This window comes from Mytilus galloprovincialis, chromosome 5 (assembly GCF_965363235.1).
Source record: "Mytilus galloprovincialis chromosome 5, xbMytGall1.hap1.1, whole genome shotgun sequence".
In the NCBI taxonomy this organism is placed as follows: Eukaryota; Metazoa; Mollusca; class Bivalvia; order Mytilida; family Mytilidae; genus Mytilus; species Mytilus galloprovincialis.
The window spans coordinates 45,126,726-45,143,908 of record NC_134842.1 but is presented as its reverse complement, the minus strand read 5'-3'; the positions used below and the strand labels follow the sequence as shown (position 1 = coordinate 45,143,908).

The window sequence follows — 17,183 nt, the reverse complement described above, 5'->3', positions numbered from 1 at the left end:
TTTTTATTCATCATGCTTAAATATATTGATTAGATGATTGGTATGTAGTCATAAAAAATTATCATTACATTAGTTGCAGATCAAGTTTAAATTTTGTTCCGGTCTTCACATTTTGTCTAAAGTAATGGTCCTTTGACTAAGAATAATCAGTTTTCCTCACCTTTTTTCGTCATTGTTTTCAATTTAGACTTGTTTATATAGTTTGGGCTTGTATTATGTTTGCTTTTGGGTTATACATTTAATTATATGATTTTTTCATCCTATTTCGACTTTTTCTCCTTTCTAAGTTGAGGACTTTTTCTCCTTCCTAATTAGTTGAGTAAAAATTCAAGAGTCCATCCTAAGTTGAGGTAAATGATATGGCTTTCCAAATCCCGTTTATATTACTAACATCACTAAAGGACATTAAGTGTCATAATTCGGATATTGTTTACAAATGTTTGCACCACATTTTTGTGTTTTCACCATTTTTTCTACAAGTTTTTTGTTATCTATTTGTTAATACACAAAGATAATAAGATCCATTTTTTTTTCATCTAGTACCCGGTGTTCCGTTTATTTGGCAATAGCCAATGGCAGTCGGCTCGCCTACTAGTCAAATACGTTTTGTTAAAATTTAACCTTTCAATTTGGTTTTGAAAATGTACTTTGTGCTGTATTGTCGAATAGGGAATAGGGAATAGGTAACCAACTTGACGTCCATTATTTAGACCCCTCTACCAAGAATTTGTTGTGTATGCACACGCAGTTTTTATCCAACGCAATCAGAGGTTTGAATTGTTTTTTTCAATTTAGACTTGTTGATTTGATAATTGGTATACACTCAGTTTTTCAAAACAAGTTACAGATCAAATTGGAATTTTGTTCAAGTGTAATCATACGCACATAGAAAGGAAATAAAGGAATGTGTCGAGGTTACAACAACCCGACCATAGAGCAGACAATAGCCGAAGGTCACCAATGGGTCTTCAATGTAAGAAACTCCCGACATAATCTGACTTGCCACCTTAATTAGGACTCTGCAGCTCATCTAAAACGACCTACATGTACATGTACGACTTAAACAAATAAAAAATCATAAATTTGCTTAAAATTGAGGCGAATGAGTTACAAAAAAACTTCTAACGAGACCTGAACTATTTGCTTTCCTGTTGTACATGCAATTGTTTGCGTGTATCTTTTTTGTCCTTCGACTACGTTCCAGCTTCTCAGGTTCCGTTTTAATTATTTAAATTGTTGAGGACGGAGTAAATCTCAAACGTTTTTACCCCGTCCTGCCCAAACTGCATTATGAAAGTGGCACGCTTTCCTAGATATTAAGATAAGCTTGGGATATAAAAACGGTACCCCATCATATATATTAAGTGTCAGCTATATGTGTGCAGTGCCGTGTACTGTCATTGCCTTTCGTGAATTTATAAATAGTGCCAAGAATAATAAGAACCAAGAGAAGAATGGACGAAAAAATCCAAAGGAAAATAGATCGATAATACGGAATGCAAATTAGTATATCACCGTGCACATTAGAAAAAAAGAAGAATTCTGTTTTAAATCTAGACACCATAATAATATTTGATGGTTCTATTTTATTTTCTTCTAATTAATTGATTGATTCATTTAAACTTTTGTCGTATAGTTAGCTTCGTGTCATAGCTGGGTATATATCTCTATACTATGTAAATAAAATATTATCTGTGCAGTGATATTGGACATAATAAAATGTGCTGGTTTGAAAAAGCAGAGGACCATAGAATGGTTGTAAAATAAAGGTGTTAAAACTTTGGAGTTATTTAATTATACACCGAACTAAATTTTCAAAGTCAAGTCGGACCGTCAATAATTGTCTGAGTGTGTGGATCTGTTATCGGGTGGAGCCGCATCTGAAAGGGATTTTCGGGGTTTGCTAAATTTCGGAAAGAGAATTTCGGAAAGAGAATCTCACTTCGTACCCACATAAGTGAGAATATCTCAACTTAAAAAAGAAACATCATACACAGGGTTTGCAAAGTATTAATACTCAGGCGGGAAAACCCGGATGGCAAAACCCCGGGAATTCCCGGGCTTGGCAATACTCCCTGAAATGGTTAATACTGGGCAATATTGTGGCAATATATTTTGTAAAGCTTATTCTTACAAAAAAATAGTTAAGCCTTGTTGTAGCTTAATAGTAGTATAGCTAAATATACACATTCATACAAATAACCATTGAGAGTCATGTTTAGAGGATTGCAAATTCAATTTCTTCCTTCTCTCTTACAAATTGTTTTTCAATAATCCCACCTTTTATATTGCTGTGTTCAGTGATTTTTTTTATTCATTATGTCTTCATATTGCTAAATAAACACCCTAAGGGGTTTCACACAATTTATTTTACTCACTTATCACTTATAACGTTTGTCTTTACCGATTTGCTACTATAATGAGTAAATGGCGATATGTGACTTTGAAAGATAACTTCTAACATTTTCTAGAATAAGTCACCGGCAAACACCATGATAGTTTATTTTAGTTGTCTTATGAATATGGTGTACTGCAGTCATGTTACGATATTTGAGATCTAGAGCTTTTTAAAAACACCGCTAACACATAGGTATAACCAAAGACCTCGGTATCAGTCACTGCACACAGCTGCTAAGAAATACAGCTGTTCAGTAGAACACAAAAGGTGTAACTGAAAAGGATGGTGCACAACCAAGACGTGCAAATGCAAAAAATGCGATGGTACCTTGTGGAAGTAAATATCGTCCTAAGCTTACATGCAGGAATGCAAATATCTATGAAAACTAACTATGGCATCAATATTTAATTTTCTTGTAGCCTTTGAATTATAAAATTATTACATTTTAATGTACATGTAACCGTCATTTTTTTTGTTACATAAAGTTTATTGTATTATTGAAGCGTTTCTGATATATATGATGAAAAAAATACCTATATGGACCAAATACTTAATATGGTTTTCTCCTTGACATTTTTTTTTCTTCTTTTAAAGCCTTAATCCCCAGTCCCACTAGACCACGATCGCACCACGCTCACCGCGATATAAAATAAATTCAGATCGTAGTGTGGTCGCGGTATGAGCGGCATGAAAATGTAAATTTTCGTTGCTTTCACGATGCTTCTACGTTCTCATTAGGCTTCTACCACGATCCCGCTACGATTATACCACGTTCTTACCGCGCTTATTCTGCGACCTCATTACGCTTATCAAGATCTTTCTACGCTCATCACGTTCTCACTACGACCATACCACGAGTTATCCGATTGCAACACGATCTTACCACGCTTCTACTGCGATTACAGCACGATCTTACCACGATTATACTAAGTTCATATCGCGATCTAACTACGTTCTCAGCAATAACGTCAACATCGTGTTCCATATCAATACAGTTCCATTCCTTCTATTTCTGATTAATACGTAGATTTCTTGGAAACAATACAGTCATGCCACCAAAATTTACTAGAACACGTGGGCGTGGTGGTAGGGGTTGATGTAGAGGCAGAGGGAGCTCTGATAGTTACGAATCCTGATCAAGCAGAGATATCGGACCGACCAATCCAACCTAAATTACAACATATTGCTGGTCCATAAAGCTCAAATGACGATATTTTAGTGAACGATAGCAGAGATGACACATATGTGTCAATAGATATAGGAAGATGTGGTATGAGTGACAATGAGACAACTCTCCACCCAAGTAACAATTTATAAAAGTAAACCATTATAGGCCAAGGTACGGCCTTCCACACGGAGCCTTGGCTCACACTGAAAAGCAAACTATAAAGGGCCCCAAAATTTTCTAGTGTAAAACCATTCAAACAAAAAACCAACGATCTAATCTATATAAAAACGAGAAGCATGGTTGAGCCGTTAGAGAAAATGGACAAGAATTCCGAATTACATACAGACAAACAAAACCTAGAGAGATTTAATATATTTTATTTGAAAATGACAATGAGAATGATGGTCGTAGAATGAACGTAGTCAGGTCGTAAGAAGAGCGTGATGATGAGGACGACAAGGGCGTGCTAGAATCGTACTATGGTCGTGAACAGTGTGGTATAGTCGTAGTAGAAGCGTAGTTGGGTCGCGGTGAGAACGTGATGGTCGTAGTTAGGTCGTAATAACGTCGCTGTGAGATCGTAGCGCAGTCTCTGTGAATAGAATCACGCTTTCGCTACGCTCTCGATACGATGGTACAGCGACCTTTGCGATCTTACTACGATCTTAGTGCGCTCTCACTACGCTTCTACTACGACCTGATTTCGCCATGACCGCATCACGATGGTTTTGAACATGTTCAAAGTTGGCCACGCTCATCACGATCTTGAAGACCTCACCACGACCGTGATAGACCTTACTGCGATCTACACGATCGTACTACGATCATCAAAATTTGCATTTTTTTCACAGATCGTAGTGCGATCGTGGCCTAGTGGGACTGCGGTATAAGTCCCACTAGACCACGATCGCACCACGCTCACCGCGATCTAAAATAAATTCTGATCGTGATGAGTTGCAGTATGAGCGGCAATAAAATGTAAAATATCGTTTCAATCACGTTGCTACTACGTCCTCATTACGCTTCTACAACGATCCCGCTACGATTATACCACGTTCTCACCACGCTTATTCTGCGACCTCACTACGATTATCACGATCTTTTTACGCTCATCACGTCCTCACTACGACCATACCACAATTTATCCGATTGCAACACGATCTTTCCTCGCTTCTGCGATTATAGCACGATCTTACTACGACCATACTACGATCATACCACGTTCATACCGCGAACTTACTTCGCTTCCAGCAATTTCGTCAACATCGTGTTCCATATAAATACTGTATCATTCCTTCTATTTTGATACGTAGAGTTTCTCGGAAATAAAGCAGTCATGCAACCAAAATCTACGTAAGAGTACGGGTAGAGGTAGAGGCGGAGGGAGATCTGATAGAAACAAATTATGATCCAGAAGATATATATGTCGGACCGACCAATCAAACCTGAATCACAACTTATTGCTGCTCCATCAAGATCAAATGACGATGCTTAAGTGAACGATAGTATGGATGACACAGATGAGTCAAGAATGGTTGGGTCGTTGGAGAGCGACAAGAGGTCCAATTTACATACAGACAAACAAAAGCTGGAGAGCTTTTATAAATTTGATATGACTGTGACAATGCATGGGCATGATGATCGTAGTATGAACGTAGTCGGGTCGTAAGAACAACGTGATGAGGACGGCATGGGCGTACTGAAATCGTACTATGGTCTTTAACAGCGTGTTAAAGCATGGTATAGTCGTAGTGGAAGCGTGTTTTTGTCGCAGTAAGAACGTAATGGTCATAGTTAGGTCGCTTTGAGATCGTAGCGCAGTCTCCCCGATTAGAATCGCGCTTTCGCTACGCTGTCGCTACGTATACGATGGTACAGTGACCTTTGAGATCTTTCCAGGACCTTGCTGCGCTCTCACAACGCTTCTACTACGACCTTATTTCGCCACTACCGCACCACGATTGTTTTGAACATGTTCAATGTTGGCCACGCTCATCACGAGCATGAAGACCTCACCACGACCGTACTATGACCTTTCTGTGATCTGCACGATCGCACTACGGTCGTCAAACATTTCTTATTTTTCAGAACGTAGTGCGATCGTGGCCTAGTGTGACTGCGGTGTAAGACCTTATTTTGTGTATCCCTAAAATATTTTTATTGTACTCGTCTTTTTGTATTGTTGTTTCTTTTAACGCTTTGTTGTTAAAGTATGATACAATTAAATGCTGGTTTGCTGTGTGATATTATGCTCTGCCACTCTGTTTTTTTTTTCGTTTTTATTTTTAGCTTAACCCGGCTTATAAATACTGCTTTTATAATTAAGTATTCAATAGACGTCGGTTCCAATATTAGTGTCACTCTTTTAAAATTACAAAATTTAATGATATAAACCTTCAAAACTTAGAATATGTAACTGAAGTCCATCTTGTTATTTGTGAAGTAGACGAATTATACGAATCTACATGTATAAGGTCATGGTACTTTATATAAATTGTTAGAGAACAGTGACGAGACGTTATTTTACAAAAGAATGACTCCTGAAGTCTTTTGGTCAGACAGTAATGACGGTTTATACAGAGTGTGCAATACATTATGTTGCAGAATTGAACCCTCGCAGTTAGATGCAGACGTCTCAGTACTGAGATGAAAAAAGGATGTCTCCCCCTTTCATAAAAAAATAACTCACACAATGGAAGCACATTAAACGAACGAAATATGGAAATCGATTTAAAAATAGACCTATGTATTTCCAAAGTAGTCACGTGGTTCTACCTCATCTTCAAATAAACAAGTTGTCGACTTAATCAATTACCAAGTTGAATTCATCATGTCGACTTCTTATTACTATGTCATTACATTTATAGTAGCAAGTCGACATGCAATTATTTCCTCATTATCCCAACAATATGACTCCTCATGATGTTTAGATTCCAGCTTATAACACACAACATAACTAATAATTCCGAACAATAAGCAACAAAATAACTTTACAAGGGGTGTACCATATGCGCTTCCATAAATATAACAAAGTCTAGCGATTGCATACTATTCGATCCAGTCCATGTGAACATTTGAAAGAAATGATGGGTTGTACAAACTATTTCTTAAATAAATGATAATAGGACTAATAGTCTGATACATGTTCAAAGCAATGAAAAACAAAATTAAAATGTCAATTGTTCTTGAACAATTGAGAGGTCTTTCCTTTTGTAATGTAAAATACATGTTCCAAAAGACGTAGAATGTATTGAAAAGTTCTTACACACAACAAACTTAACATGGGACATTACCTTGACCTTTGACCTTTTTGACCTTTGTCAAGGTCACTAGTTCCCAATGTCATTGCTGAAGACCCCATGGGTCTAGGACCTTTGGTCATATATTAAAAGTCAAATCTCTTCGGTCAAATGTCAAAAGTTGCGCCTAATCCACCTCAACGTTTTTCACTATTTACTATTTCTGTAAGTACAATTGTTTTTGAGATATCGACTAAAAAGTTGTAAGGTCAAAGGTCAATGTCAACCTTAAGAAGCTTTAAAACACACTGAAAATGTTTAAAACACACTGAAAATCCTTTAAAGGTATTTTTCAAAGATACATGAATTGATGATGAATGATGAAGATCCTAGGTGTCTACGAATTACGGTTTCTGAGTTTTGGTGGCCAAGCGACACCGGTTAATTTTGATAGGGGCATAACCCTACCAATGAGTCGTTGAATCTTTTCGATCCAAATGTAACGAAGAACCAGGGTCTGGTCCTGAACAAATTTCACCCTTCGTTTTATTTCTACCTATTATGGTGACGGTTTTGGAACGATAACAAGGTTTTTGGGTTTCGGAGGGATTACTCCGTACCGACAAAATATTTCGACTAACAGGGTGAATTCAGGATAGGTATTCATGAGACAGATACAAATTGTGAACATGAAAGCGACACGCCTTACGGTTAACAAGGATAAATTTGTCAAAGTTTGGCGGAAGAATAATATTAATAAACAGAAGAAATACAGTAAGGTCTTTCCCTTTTGTAAAAGGAAAGACCTTAATAATATGATAAACAGTTAGAAATATAAAGAGGAAGATGTGGTATGAGTGCCAATGAAATAACTCTCCATCCAAGTCACAATTCGTTAAAGTAAACCATTATAGGTCAAAGTACTGTCTTTTACACTGAGTCTCCGCTGAATATCGAATAGCAAGTTATACAAGGCAACAATTGACGCTGAAACAAACGTACAAGATAACCCATTACTTACAGGCTATTTGCTTAGAACAGTAAATACATTTGTTGCTATAGAGAATGTGGAGGAGGTGAACTAATTTGCTAGATTCAAACCTTCCAAATAATATTTGACAGCGGGGTGACTGTACCACAAAAGATGAAACTATAAAATTAAGATGAAAAGGACCTAACTTGTCAGAACGATTCAAACGGAAAAGTGTGTGAAAAATCACAGACTGAAACAATATGTATACATTCCCATAATAACAACAAAGACACATAGCACAGTGCATTTTAAAAGACGTAATCCTCTTACAACGAAGAGACATCAGGAAATAAAATCGTTCAATATCAGCCAAAAAAAAACCCGTGCATACATCCTTGGTTAGTTATGATAAAGAAGGTTTTAGTTTGATAATATATTTCTTCGAATTTTCAACATAATACGGTTTTACCAATGCATGTAGATAAAATCAATTCGATTGTTTAAATTTTAAAATGTAGAAATTTTCGTATTGTGTATAAGAAAAATTTCCATCGTCGATTACACGCATACACCAATATTCGTTATTCTTTTACGCCTTTCTATGAAATTTTAAACATGCTAACATGTAGAGGTCTACTGGATTTTGACAGAACTCTTTCGTTTAAACTAGAGACTAAAACTTTTAAAATGTATCAATAACTTAAATAAGTTGACTACAAAAATCATTAGTGGTCTTTGTTATATACATATTCGTACTTTGATACCAGTGGATTATCGGATTTATCGAGATTGTTAAATTATAAATTTCAAAGTCCGATCCACGGCGAGTACTTTAAAACGTAAAATTTGACTATGAACATTGGAGGAATCCGATAATCCACGAGTAACTATGTCAGCATATGTTTCTCTAATGATTAAAATTATTGCATTTTATGTTAAACAAAATCCCATTCGAGTGCCTCCCACATTTCACTAAATTGTCTATTCCATTAACACCTGTGAAAATATTTTGATTCATCCAGTGAGTTGACAAAGGTGATGACCCTTACACTCATGAAATTATCTTTTAAGATCACCGACAACATGGACAACCACACGTTGATTATTTTTATAATACAATTGATTGCCATATAATTATAGAAATAAATATTCAAGTTTAATGTCTTAACTTATAATTCCAAAACGGATCACAACTACATACATAACATAGTCTGAAACAGGTAACAACTTTTAATGAAAATAGTTTACATTGCAATCAAAAAGTCTGCTCAATAATTTCCATTCGTAGTCAATACCCCATTGAGGTCCAGTGGGTTAATGAAAATAGCTAGCTAACATGTTTCATTATTAACCCAGCGACATCGTCTTCTTTCTCTTTTGCAAAGTGCGTTCTGAGCAAGACATCTAGTAGTCTTATCATTTGGATTTTCCGATTGATATTTACAGCCTATTGATTTTGGACCAATTTTCTGAAAATTAAAAGTATATGGTTTACTGTTGTTCTTTCTGATATCACTACAAACCAGTTGTAAAAATGGTTTAAATAGTCTCAAAGACTCTTGAAAAGGTGGTTTGGTTTTAAGCAGTGTTCTTGAAACTCAAACACATATATAACAAGGAAGATTTGGACTATTTGCGATTAGAAATAAATTAAATTGAGACAATATATTTTAAGTGCTAAAGTGACAATTTGTTAATCCGTTTATCTTACCTTTATATTTCTTTGACTTTTTTGTGTCTAATTTATTCTATTGTTAAATGTATTGTTTGTCGTAATGGAAATCACTCTGACGATGACAAAATAATCCGTTGGACACTAATCCTTTGCTAATAGAAAATTGCCGTTTGTTGCTGAGTTATGTAACTATATGATTTTCGGTCTTTTTTTTATTTGGCCGTTTTTTGTTTGAACTGTTTCACATTTTTCATTTCGGGGACTTTTATAGCTGACAATGCGGTATTGACTTTGGTCATTGTTGAAGGGTGTATAGTGACATATAGTTGTTAACTTCTGTGTTGTTTGGTCTATTATATATTGTCTCTTTGGCAATCGTGACGCATCTTCTTTTTTTATAAGAATCAGAATATTAGACGATCAATAAACAAATAACAAAGACAAACATGTGTAAAATCAATTAACATTACGTTACTTACGCATCTTCTTCTACAGTTGAAATTGTACGAATCAGAACGTCTTGTAAACAGATAAAACGTTTGAAATGGAGATAGAGTACCGAGTGTACTCCTAAAATTACACAGATATATTGTTTTCGTTCCATCAGGTTTTTTTCCTCCTTTTAAAAGAAAATATTAAATCATTTTGCTGATTTTTTTTATATATTAAAATATTCATTTTGTTATCAAAAGGAACGGCATACCCTTTAAGGAATTCTTTTACAATCTCTCCTTGATATAGTTATCTATTCAACTTTTCTTTTAAATATTGTAAAGTTGGTATTTTGTTATTACACCAAAGGAGTTAAAAGTAAATTTAAGGGGGTAGACCTTGGTTTAGGGAGATAACTCTTCAAATCAGATATGCGTTTGTAAAAGCCAAGTTTCATCAATGAATTTCAAGTATTTACCTGAAACGGATTGAAAATAATCTATGTATCCTAAAAGCTTGAAATATATTTATAAAAATGGTTGACAAAAAACGTAATGACGATTTTAAGAGTTATTTCCCTTAACCTAGGTCTAACTCCTTAACTAAAGATTGATTAAACTTTCCAATTGTGTTCAATATCAGTAATTGTCAACTTTAGATCATTTCAAAAGGCAAACGTTGCTAAAGAGATATTAACTAATAAATGTCGTAAAATGGTCAGCTTACAATTAAGTTAGATAAAGTAGGTTTACCCATTAAAATATAAAATTGGCCGACATCAAAGCGTACTCCACAGAGAGCACCATTTCCTCTTGTCTCTATAACAACATCTTGACCAACTCCTTGTGTCACTCCCTGTGTTTGAATATTTTGTATATGAAAGGACAGAGTATTTTTATAGTGAAAATGCCTTACATTTATAGAGCGTAAATTTACAAGTCAGTTTTTCAAATGCTTTATGCATGCTAAATTGAACCTTACAACCTGTTCACATTGGGGTATTTGGTAAATCTTTTGACATGTGTTGGTACTCTGTGCTCTACAATTTTGAAATTAGTTAGTTTTCAACTTGTACGATTCTCGAGTCACTGTTGATTTTCTTTAGGCGAAAAAAAAACTATTGACGTAAAATATTAAAAACCTTGAATCTTTGATGAGTTGTCTTTCGTTTTATTTCTAATGAATTTACAATGTTATCATGGTTATATACGATATTATGACCAATTTGAGAAAAAAATATTATTTCTAAAATTCTATTTAAACTCCTTTTTAGTCAATTGATTTAATAACGTTTATCGCCTAATTATACGTAAAAACAATATGCTATTATTATATATTGATAGCTTTTCAAAAATTACGTTCAGTACTTTACTTCCAATCGACAGGAACCATACTCATACGATTCACCTCATCGAAGACCACACTACCTTATGGTATCTGACAATACATTAGCATGCATGATCTGTTTATGAATATGCATTGCAATCGGCATGCTTATTATGCTCAAATGTCCTTGTATCTAAAACTATATTGTATTACACATTATGTAAACCTAGATGTTGCAAATATATTTATTAATAAGCTGGTATTGTAAAATTGAGTATTGATACGCCATATTTATTTTTATTTCTACAAATAGTGCGAATAATTTTCTTAATTTATTAAACATTTTTGTAATTTATTAATTATCCAATATTTTGTATTCAGTTCTAAATCAAATGATGTTTCACGATTCACGTCATGAAAAGAGGCAAACTATAGCTTGCCTTGCTCGTATCCAACAAAGTAATCTAATTCGTGTTATTGAAATACATTATCTTTAAAAGTGCTATAGAAATCGGGAATCAGTTCTTTAAAAAGAACTTTTAACACTAAATATGTTATATAATTTATTATGCAAATCGTCTCATATTATTTGTAATTTAGATGTGTATGTCTTAAATAGCGTATTCATTTTTTTTTAAGTCAAGACGATTTCGCGAATTTGAGAGCCCGATAGTTAACCTATCAGCATCTCAAAGTGTTAGTATTGAGAGAAAAAAATTAATTCCTTACACAATTTTTTCATCCGGTAGGGGTACTGCCGTTGCTAAAACTGTGACCAAATATTCATGTTGTTGGTGTATAAAAAGGTGATATAGTAATATGGTTCAAATCCTAATGTATTTTTTTTTTGGATTATGTTCTTGTTGTTCAGTCTTTAGTTTTCTGTGTTGTGTTTTGTATCTTTTTTTTTCTCTATTGGTATCTGTTTTTTTTTTTACCATAATATTGTCAGTTTGTTGATCCTTTAATTAGCAGTTCTCGCTAAGCAATTTAAAAGCTAAAATACAGTTGAATAGTAATTCATTATTTATGACGAACGCGAAACTAACTTAATTGTCTTTTAACGTATCCAATTTTTATCCCACAAAAAACAATAATCAATATACAGAAGTAGCTCTTGGTGTATGCACATGCCATATCTCAAAACGTTTTCGAGAATACAGAGCGAATATTTTTACTTCTATTTCGAAATGCAATGAGTGTGCATGTTTTGATCGATTTAGATACTGCTTCGTACCTTCATTTTGAAAATAATTTTAAATGTATATTCCCAAGTGGCTAAATTATTGTCTACATCATCGGGTGGACCTGGTATTAACGTTTCCTTGGTAACTTTGCCATATAATACTGAAAAGACAAACGATATGTTGACACTATAGTGCTTTTGTAAAACTATACATTTGTAAAGCAATACATCATATCAACATAATGATATAAATAAAAACGCAACCAGAGACCAACTTATGGCACGCCGTTATTATATTTATTCTTATTTAGTGAAAAAAGATATCTTATAAACTAATTGAGATATCTTAATAACAAAATGAGATATCTTATATATTAATTGAGATATCTGATTTATTAAATAAGATATCTTATATTTTAAATAAGTTATCTTATTAAAATGTTTATGAAGATATCTTATTAAAATGTTTATGAAGATATCTTTTTAAAATGTTTATGAAGATATCTTATTAAATATATAAGATATCTTACTTAATAAGATATCTCCATAAGTTAATAAAATATCTCTATTAGTTTATAAGATATCTCTATTAATTAATAAGATATCGCTATTAGTTTATAAGATATCTATATTAATTAATAAGATATCTTATAAAGTATGTATTTAAAAGATATCTTTATAAAGAAGTAAGATATCGTAGATACTTTATAAGATATAATATTAGTTAATAGAGATATCTTATTTACTTATAGAGATATCTTATAAACTAATAGAGATATCTTATACACTTTTAGAGATATCTTATTAACTTATAGAGATATCTTATTACATTGGTTTTAAAGATATCTTATTTAATATATAAGATATCTCCATAAGTTAATAAGATATCTCTATTAGTTTATAAGATATCACTATTAATTAATAAGACATCTTATAAAGTATGTATTTAAAAGATATCTTTATAAAGAAGTAAGATATCTTATATACTTTATAAGATATCTGATTAATTAATAGAGATATCTTATTAACTTATAGAGATATCTTATAAACTAATAGAGATATCTTATAAACATTTAGAGATATCTTTTTAACTTATAGAGATATCTTATTAACTTATAGAGATATCTTATAAACTAATAGATATATCTTATAAACTTTTAGAGATATCTTATTAACTTATAGAGATATCTTATTTAATTGGTTTTAAAGATATCTTATTTAATATATAAGATATCTCCATAAGTTAATAAGATATCTCTATTAGTGTATAAGATATCTCTATTAATTAATAAGATATCTTATAAAGTATGTATTTAAAAGATATCTTTAAATAGAAGTAAGATATCTTATATACTTTATAAGATATCTTATTAATTAATAGAGATATCTTATTAACTTATAGAGATATCTTATACACTAATAGAGATATCTTATAAACTAATAGAGATATCTTATTTACAATCAAAATAAATAAGATATCTTATAAAAATTAAAGATATCTTAATACTATTAAAAGATATCTTGTTAAATAAATAAGATATCTTCAAATTTGAATAAATATAAAAACGGCGTGCCATACCAAATACATTTAATTTAACAAATTAAGGTAACCATTCAGCATTCAACAATGAATTTTTAAATCTCGGATGAACTATAACAGGATTTGCCTTCAGTACTACACTTTTTCAATAATCCCACCTTTACGGAGCACATTACGGGTGAAACATGTGGAAGAGGGTCTGCTTACCTTTCCGGAGCACCTTTGATCACCTTTAGTTTTTTTGGGGGGGTTCGTCCTGCTAAGTCTTTAGTTTACTAAGTTGTGCAGTGTGTACTATTATTTTGTTCTGTTTGTCTTTTTCTTTTTTAGCAATGATGTTGTCGGTTTATTCTCGATCTATGAGTGTAAATCTTCTTCTTGTATCTTTCGCGCCTCTTTTATATTGACTATTGTTTTCAGTGTGGCTCGTGTTGGTTGTTCAGTCTTTAGTTTTCAATGTTTTGTTCGGAGTAATCGGGGTTGTCTTTTCATCATTTCTTTGCCATGACATTGTCAATAATGTTGTCGACTTAGTTTGAATAACTATGTGAAAACTTTTGTTTCTTCTTAACAACCACTCAGTCGATATCTGCTTTTTTGCTTCTTTACAACCTTGCGTATCAAATTATAATCCTGGTGCCTTTGATAACTATTTACACCACTGTGTCGATGCCATTGGACGTTGCGCCCCGAGGGTATCACCAGCCCAGTAGTCAGCACTTCAGTGTTGACATGAATATCAATTATATGGTAGTTTTAATAAAATTACTGCTACAAAAGTTTGATTTTTTTGAAAAACTAATGATTTTCTTATCCCAGGAATAGATTACCTTAGATGTATTTGGCACAACTTTTTGGAATTTTTGGTCCTCAATGCTCTGAAACTTTTTATTTGTTTGGCTTTATAACTATTTTGATCTGAGCGTCTCTGATGAGTCTTATGTAGACGAAACGCGCGTCTGACGTGTTAAATTATAATCCTGGTACCTTTGATAACTATTCGGATTTTAGATAATTTGAATTAGGCGGCAGGCGGACACTGTTCCGTTATCGTTGGCTAGAAAGTAATTAAACAGTAACACACACTGAGTGTGACCGGGAGTGGAAAGAGTCACTATGAAAGTCAATTACGGACAAAACATGCTCATTTATAAATCAAGCGGTGTTTAAGGTCTTGGGTGATGCATAATCATACTTCCTGAGCTAAAATTTCCCCAATGACCATAAGGACGCAGTTCATTGTAACATTTGTACAAAAATTTCGTCACTAAAAAATGTATTTTGATTCATCGCTAAACCAAACATATTTACAAAGTGTATTCAACATATTTTGTTAAAGTATAGCAGGTTCTAGGTGCCGTCTTAAACATTTAGCTTGGTTAATGTTTGTTCTATGTTGAAGGCCTTACTGTGACATTGAGATGACAAACGACATCTCAGTACTTTATCAAAAGATATCTGGCGCGTAGGCGGTTTTTCACAGATATAGTTTCGAACTGTTTTTGTAGGTTTTCGTTAGAAACCACGGACACATGACGGTGTTTTTTTTTGGTACTCTTCTCGGATAAAGTGGTCCAAATTAGATCAAAACCTTAACGATCAAAAGTTATACTGAATCGCTGGTTGCAATAGACATGATAGTCGGGAAGACGTGAATAATTGAGCACCTTTAAGTCTGGCGACAGCATTTCTTTTTCACTCACATACAACAAACAATGGCAACGTTTTGAGTATATATCTGTTTATAGTCTCGGCTCAGCGTTGCAAATTAGAAAAAAAACCGGTATAGTATTTTTTTAATTAAAATGTTACGTGTCTCCTCCATCTTTTCGATTAAACGGATTTCCGACCGTGTAAGGGCTGAATTGCCAGTCAAGGTCGTTAAAATTCCATCGTCGATTACACGCATACACCAAGATTCATTATTCTTTTACGCCTTTCTATGAAACTTTAAACATACTAACATGTAGAGGTCAACTGGATTTTGAATCAACCTATTGAAAATAGAAATTTAATTGAAATTTCTTTTTTGTCGCACTCACTAATTGCAAAGGTTTTAAGAACATGCACACTGTGTTAACTAAAATACCAAAGACAAATTCCAAATTCGGATTATTACGGAAACAATTAAGTCATGACCCTTAATGTATAGGTAATTCTAAAACTTACCATAATCAGCAGAGCAGAATTCATTTTGCGGGTGACGATAACCACGACACGAACAACTGTGTACACTATTTGTCATCCATACTAGAATAATAATAATTGGCAATATCTTCGTAACCATTCTAACTGCTTGTATTTTTTTCCAACTGATTCAAAATATAGCATAAGGAAAACTGAATCCTTACGTCTTTTAATATGTAGATTGCAAATACCTTTGCCAATGGATATCACGGGGTAGTAGATGGGGTTACTTGTAAAGGATAACATGTCATATAAATGTGATTTTTTTTACAAATAGACGCTGCACGTATATGCTTCACTTGCACGATGCAATACTTATGTGACATTTGGCCATACAGAACGAGCAAGCATGCATTAATGACAGACACGTTTTGCGGATACAACCCTTTACGAACCCTATACCACTTAATCATATTGCAATGTAACATATAGAATAATAAAATATCAAATTCAATGGTATAAGCTGTGTTCATGCAGGAGCAATATTAATAGGATTGTTTATTAAATAAAGGTATATGCACTTTGGCTTTGACATAATTACTGTTTTCCCCATACAGAGTTGTGCATTTATTATTTTCTGTAGGATATTTCTGACAATGAAATTTGCCATCATAATTTTATACTGATAATGTGATTCTTGATTTTTCATTCAAATCAAACTTTTTCGTTTTTCTTGGTTTTTAGAAAAAAAAATACATTTAGACACATGCCAATTCAATACATGTCAATGACTAACTAAGTTGTTGTAGATGAAATAAATATTAACTTTAGCTTATATGTCACATGCCTACTTAATACGGGTAAATATTTAAGTAATTTTTGAAAGCTCTATTTCTCTACTTTTGGTCTACATGATAAAAGATGTACTTGTTGATTAAATAATATGTTGATTACAATGGTTTTTTTTTTGTTTTCAATTACTTTTATATTTAGATACCGCTTTTACGTTTAGCATTCAACAGTCTCCGTTTAAATTAGCTCACGAACAATAACAAGCTGTGATCTGCATCTTCTTTCCAGCAGAATTGTTCCTGCTACACTGTGTTACATACTTGTTTT

The 17,183-nt window shown here is 33.1% G+C and overlaps 1 protein-coding gene across 1 annotated transcript; it reads right to left on the bottom strand.

The window, feature by feature from the left end:
• Positions 1-9,109: 9,109 nt before the first annotated feature.
• LOC143074551 (metalloproteinase inhibitor 2-like) lies at positions 9,110-16,224 on the bottom strand. Its single transcript, XM_076249949.1, has 5 exons — positions 16,107-16,224; positions 12,449-12,558; positions 10,638-10,740; positions 9,924-10,072; positions 9,110-9,247 (listed from the first exon to the last, which is right to left on the bottom strand). The coding sequence occupies exons 1-5, from the start codon at positions 16,222-16,224 to the stop codon at positions 9,110-9,112; spliced, it is 618 nt and encodes a 205-aa protein (XP_076106064.1).
• Positions 16,225-17,183: the final 959 nt, after the last annotated feature.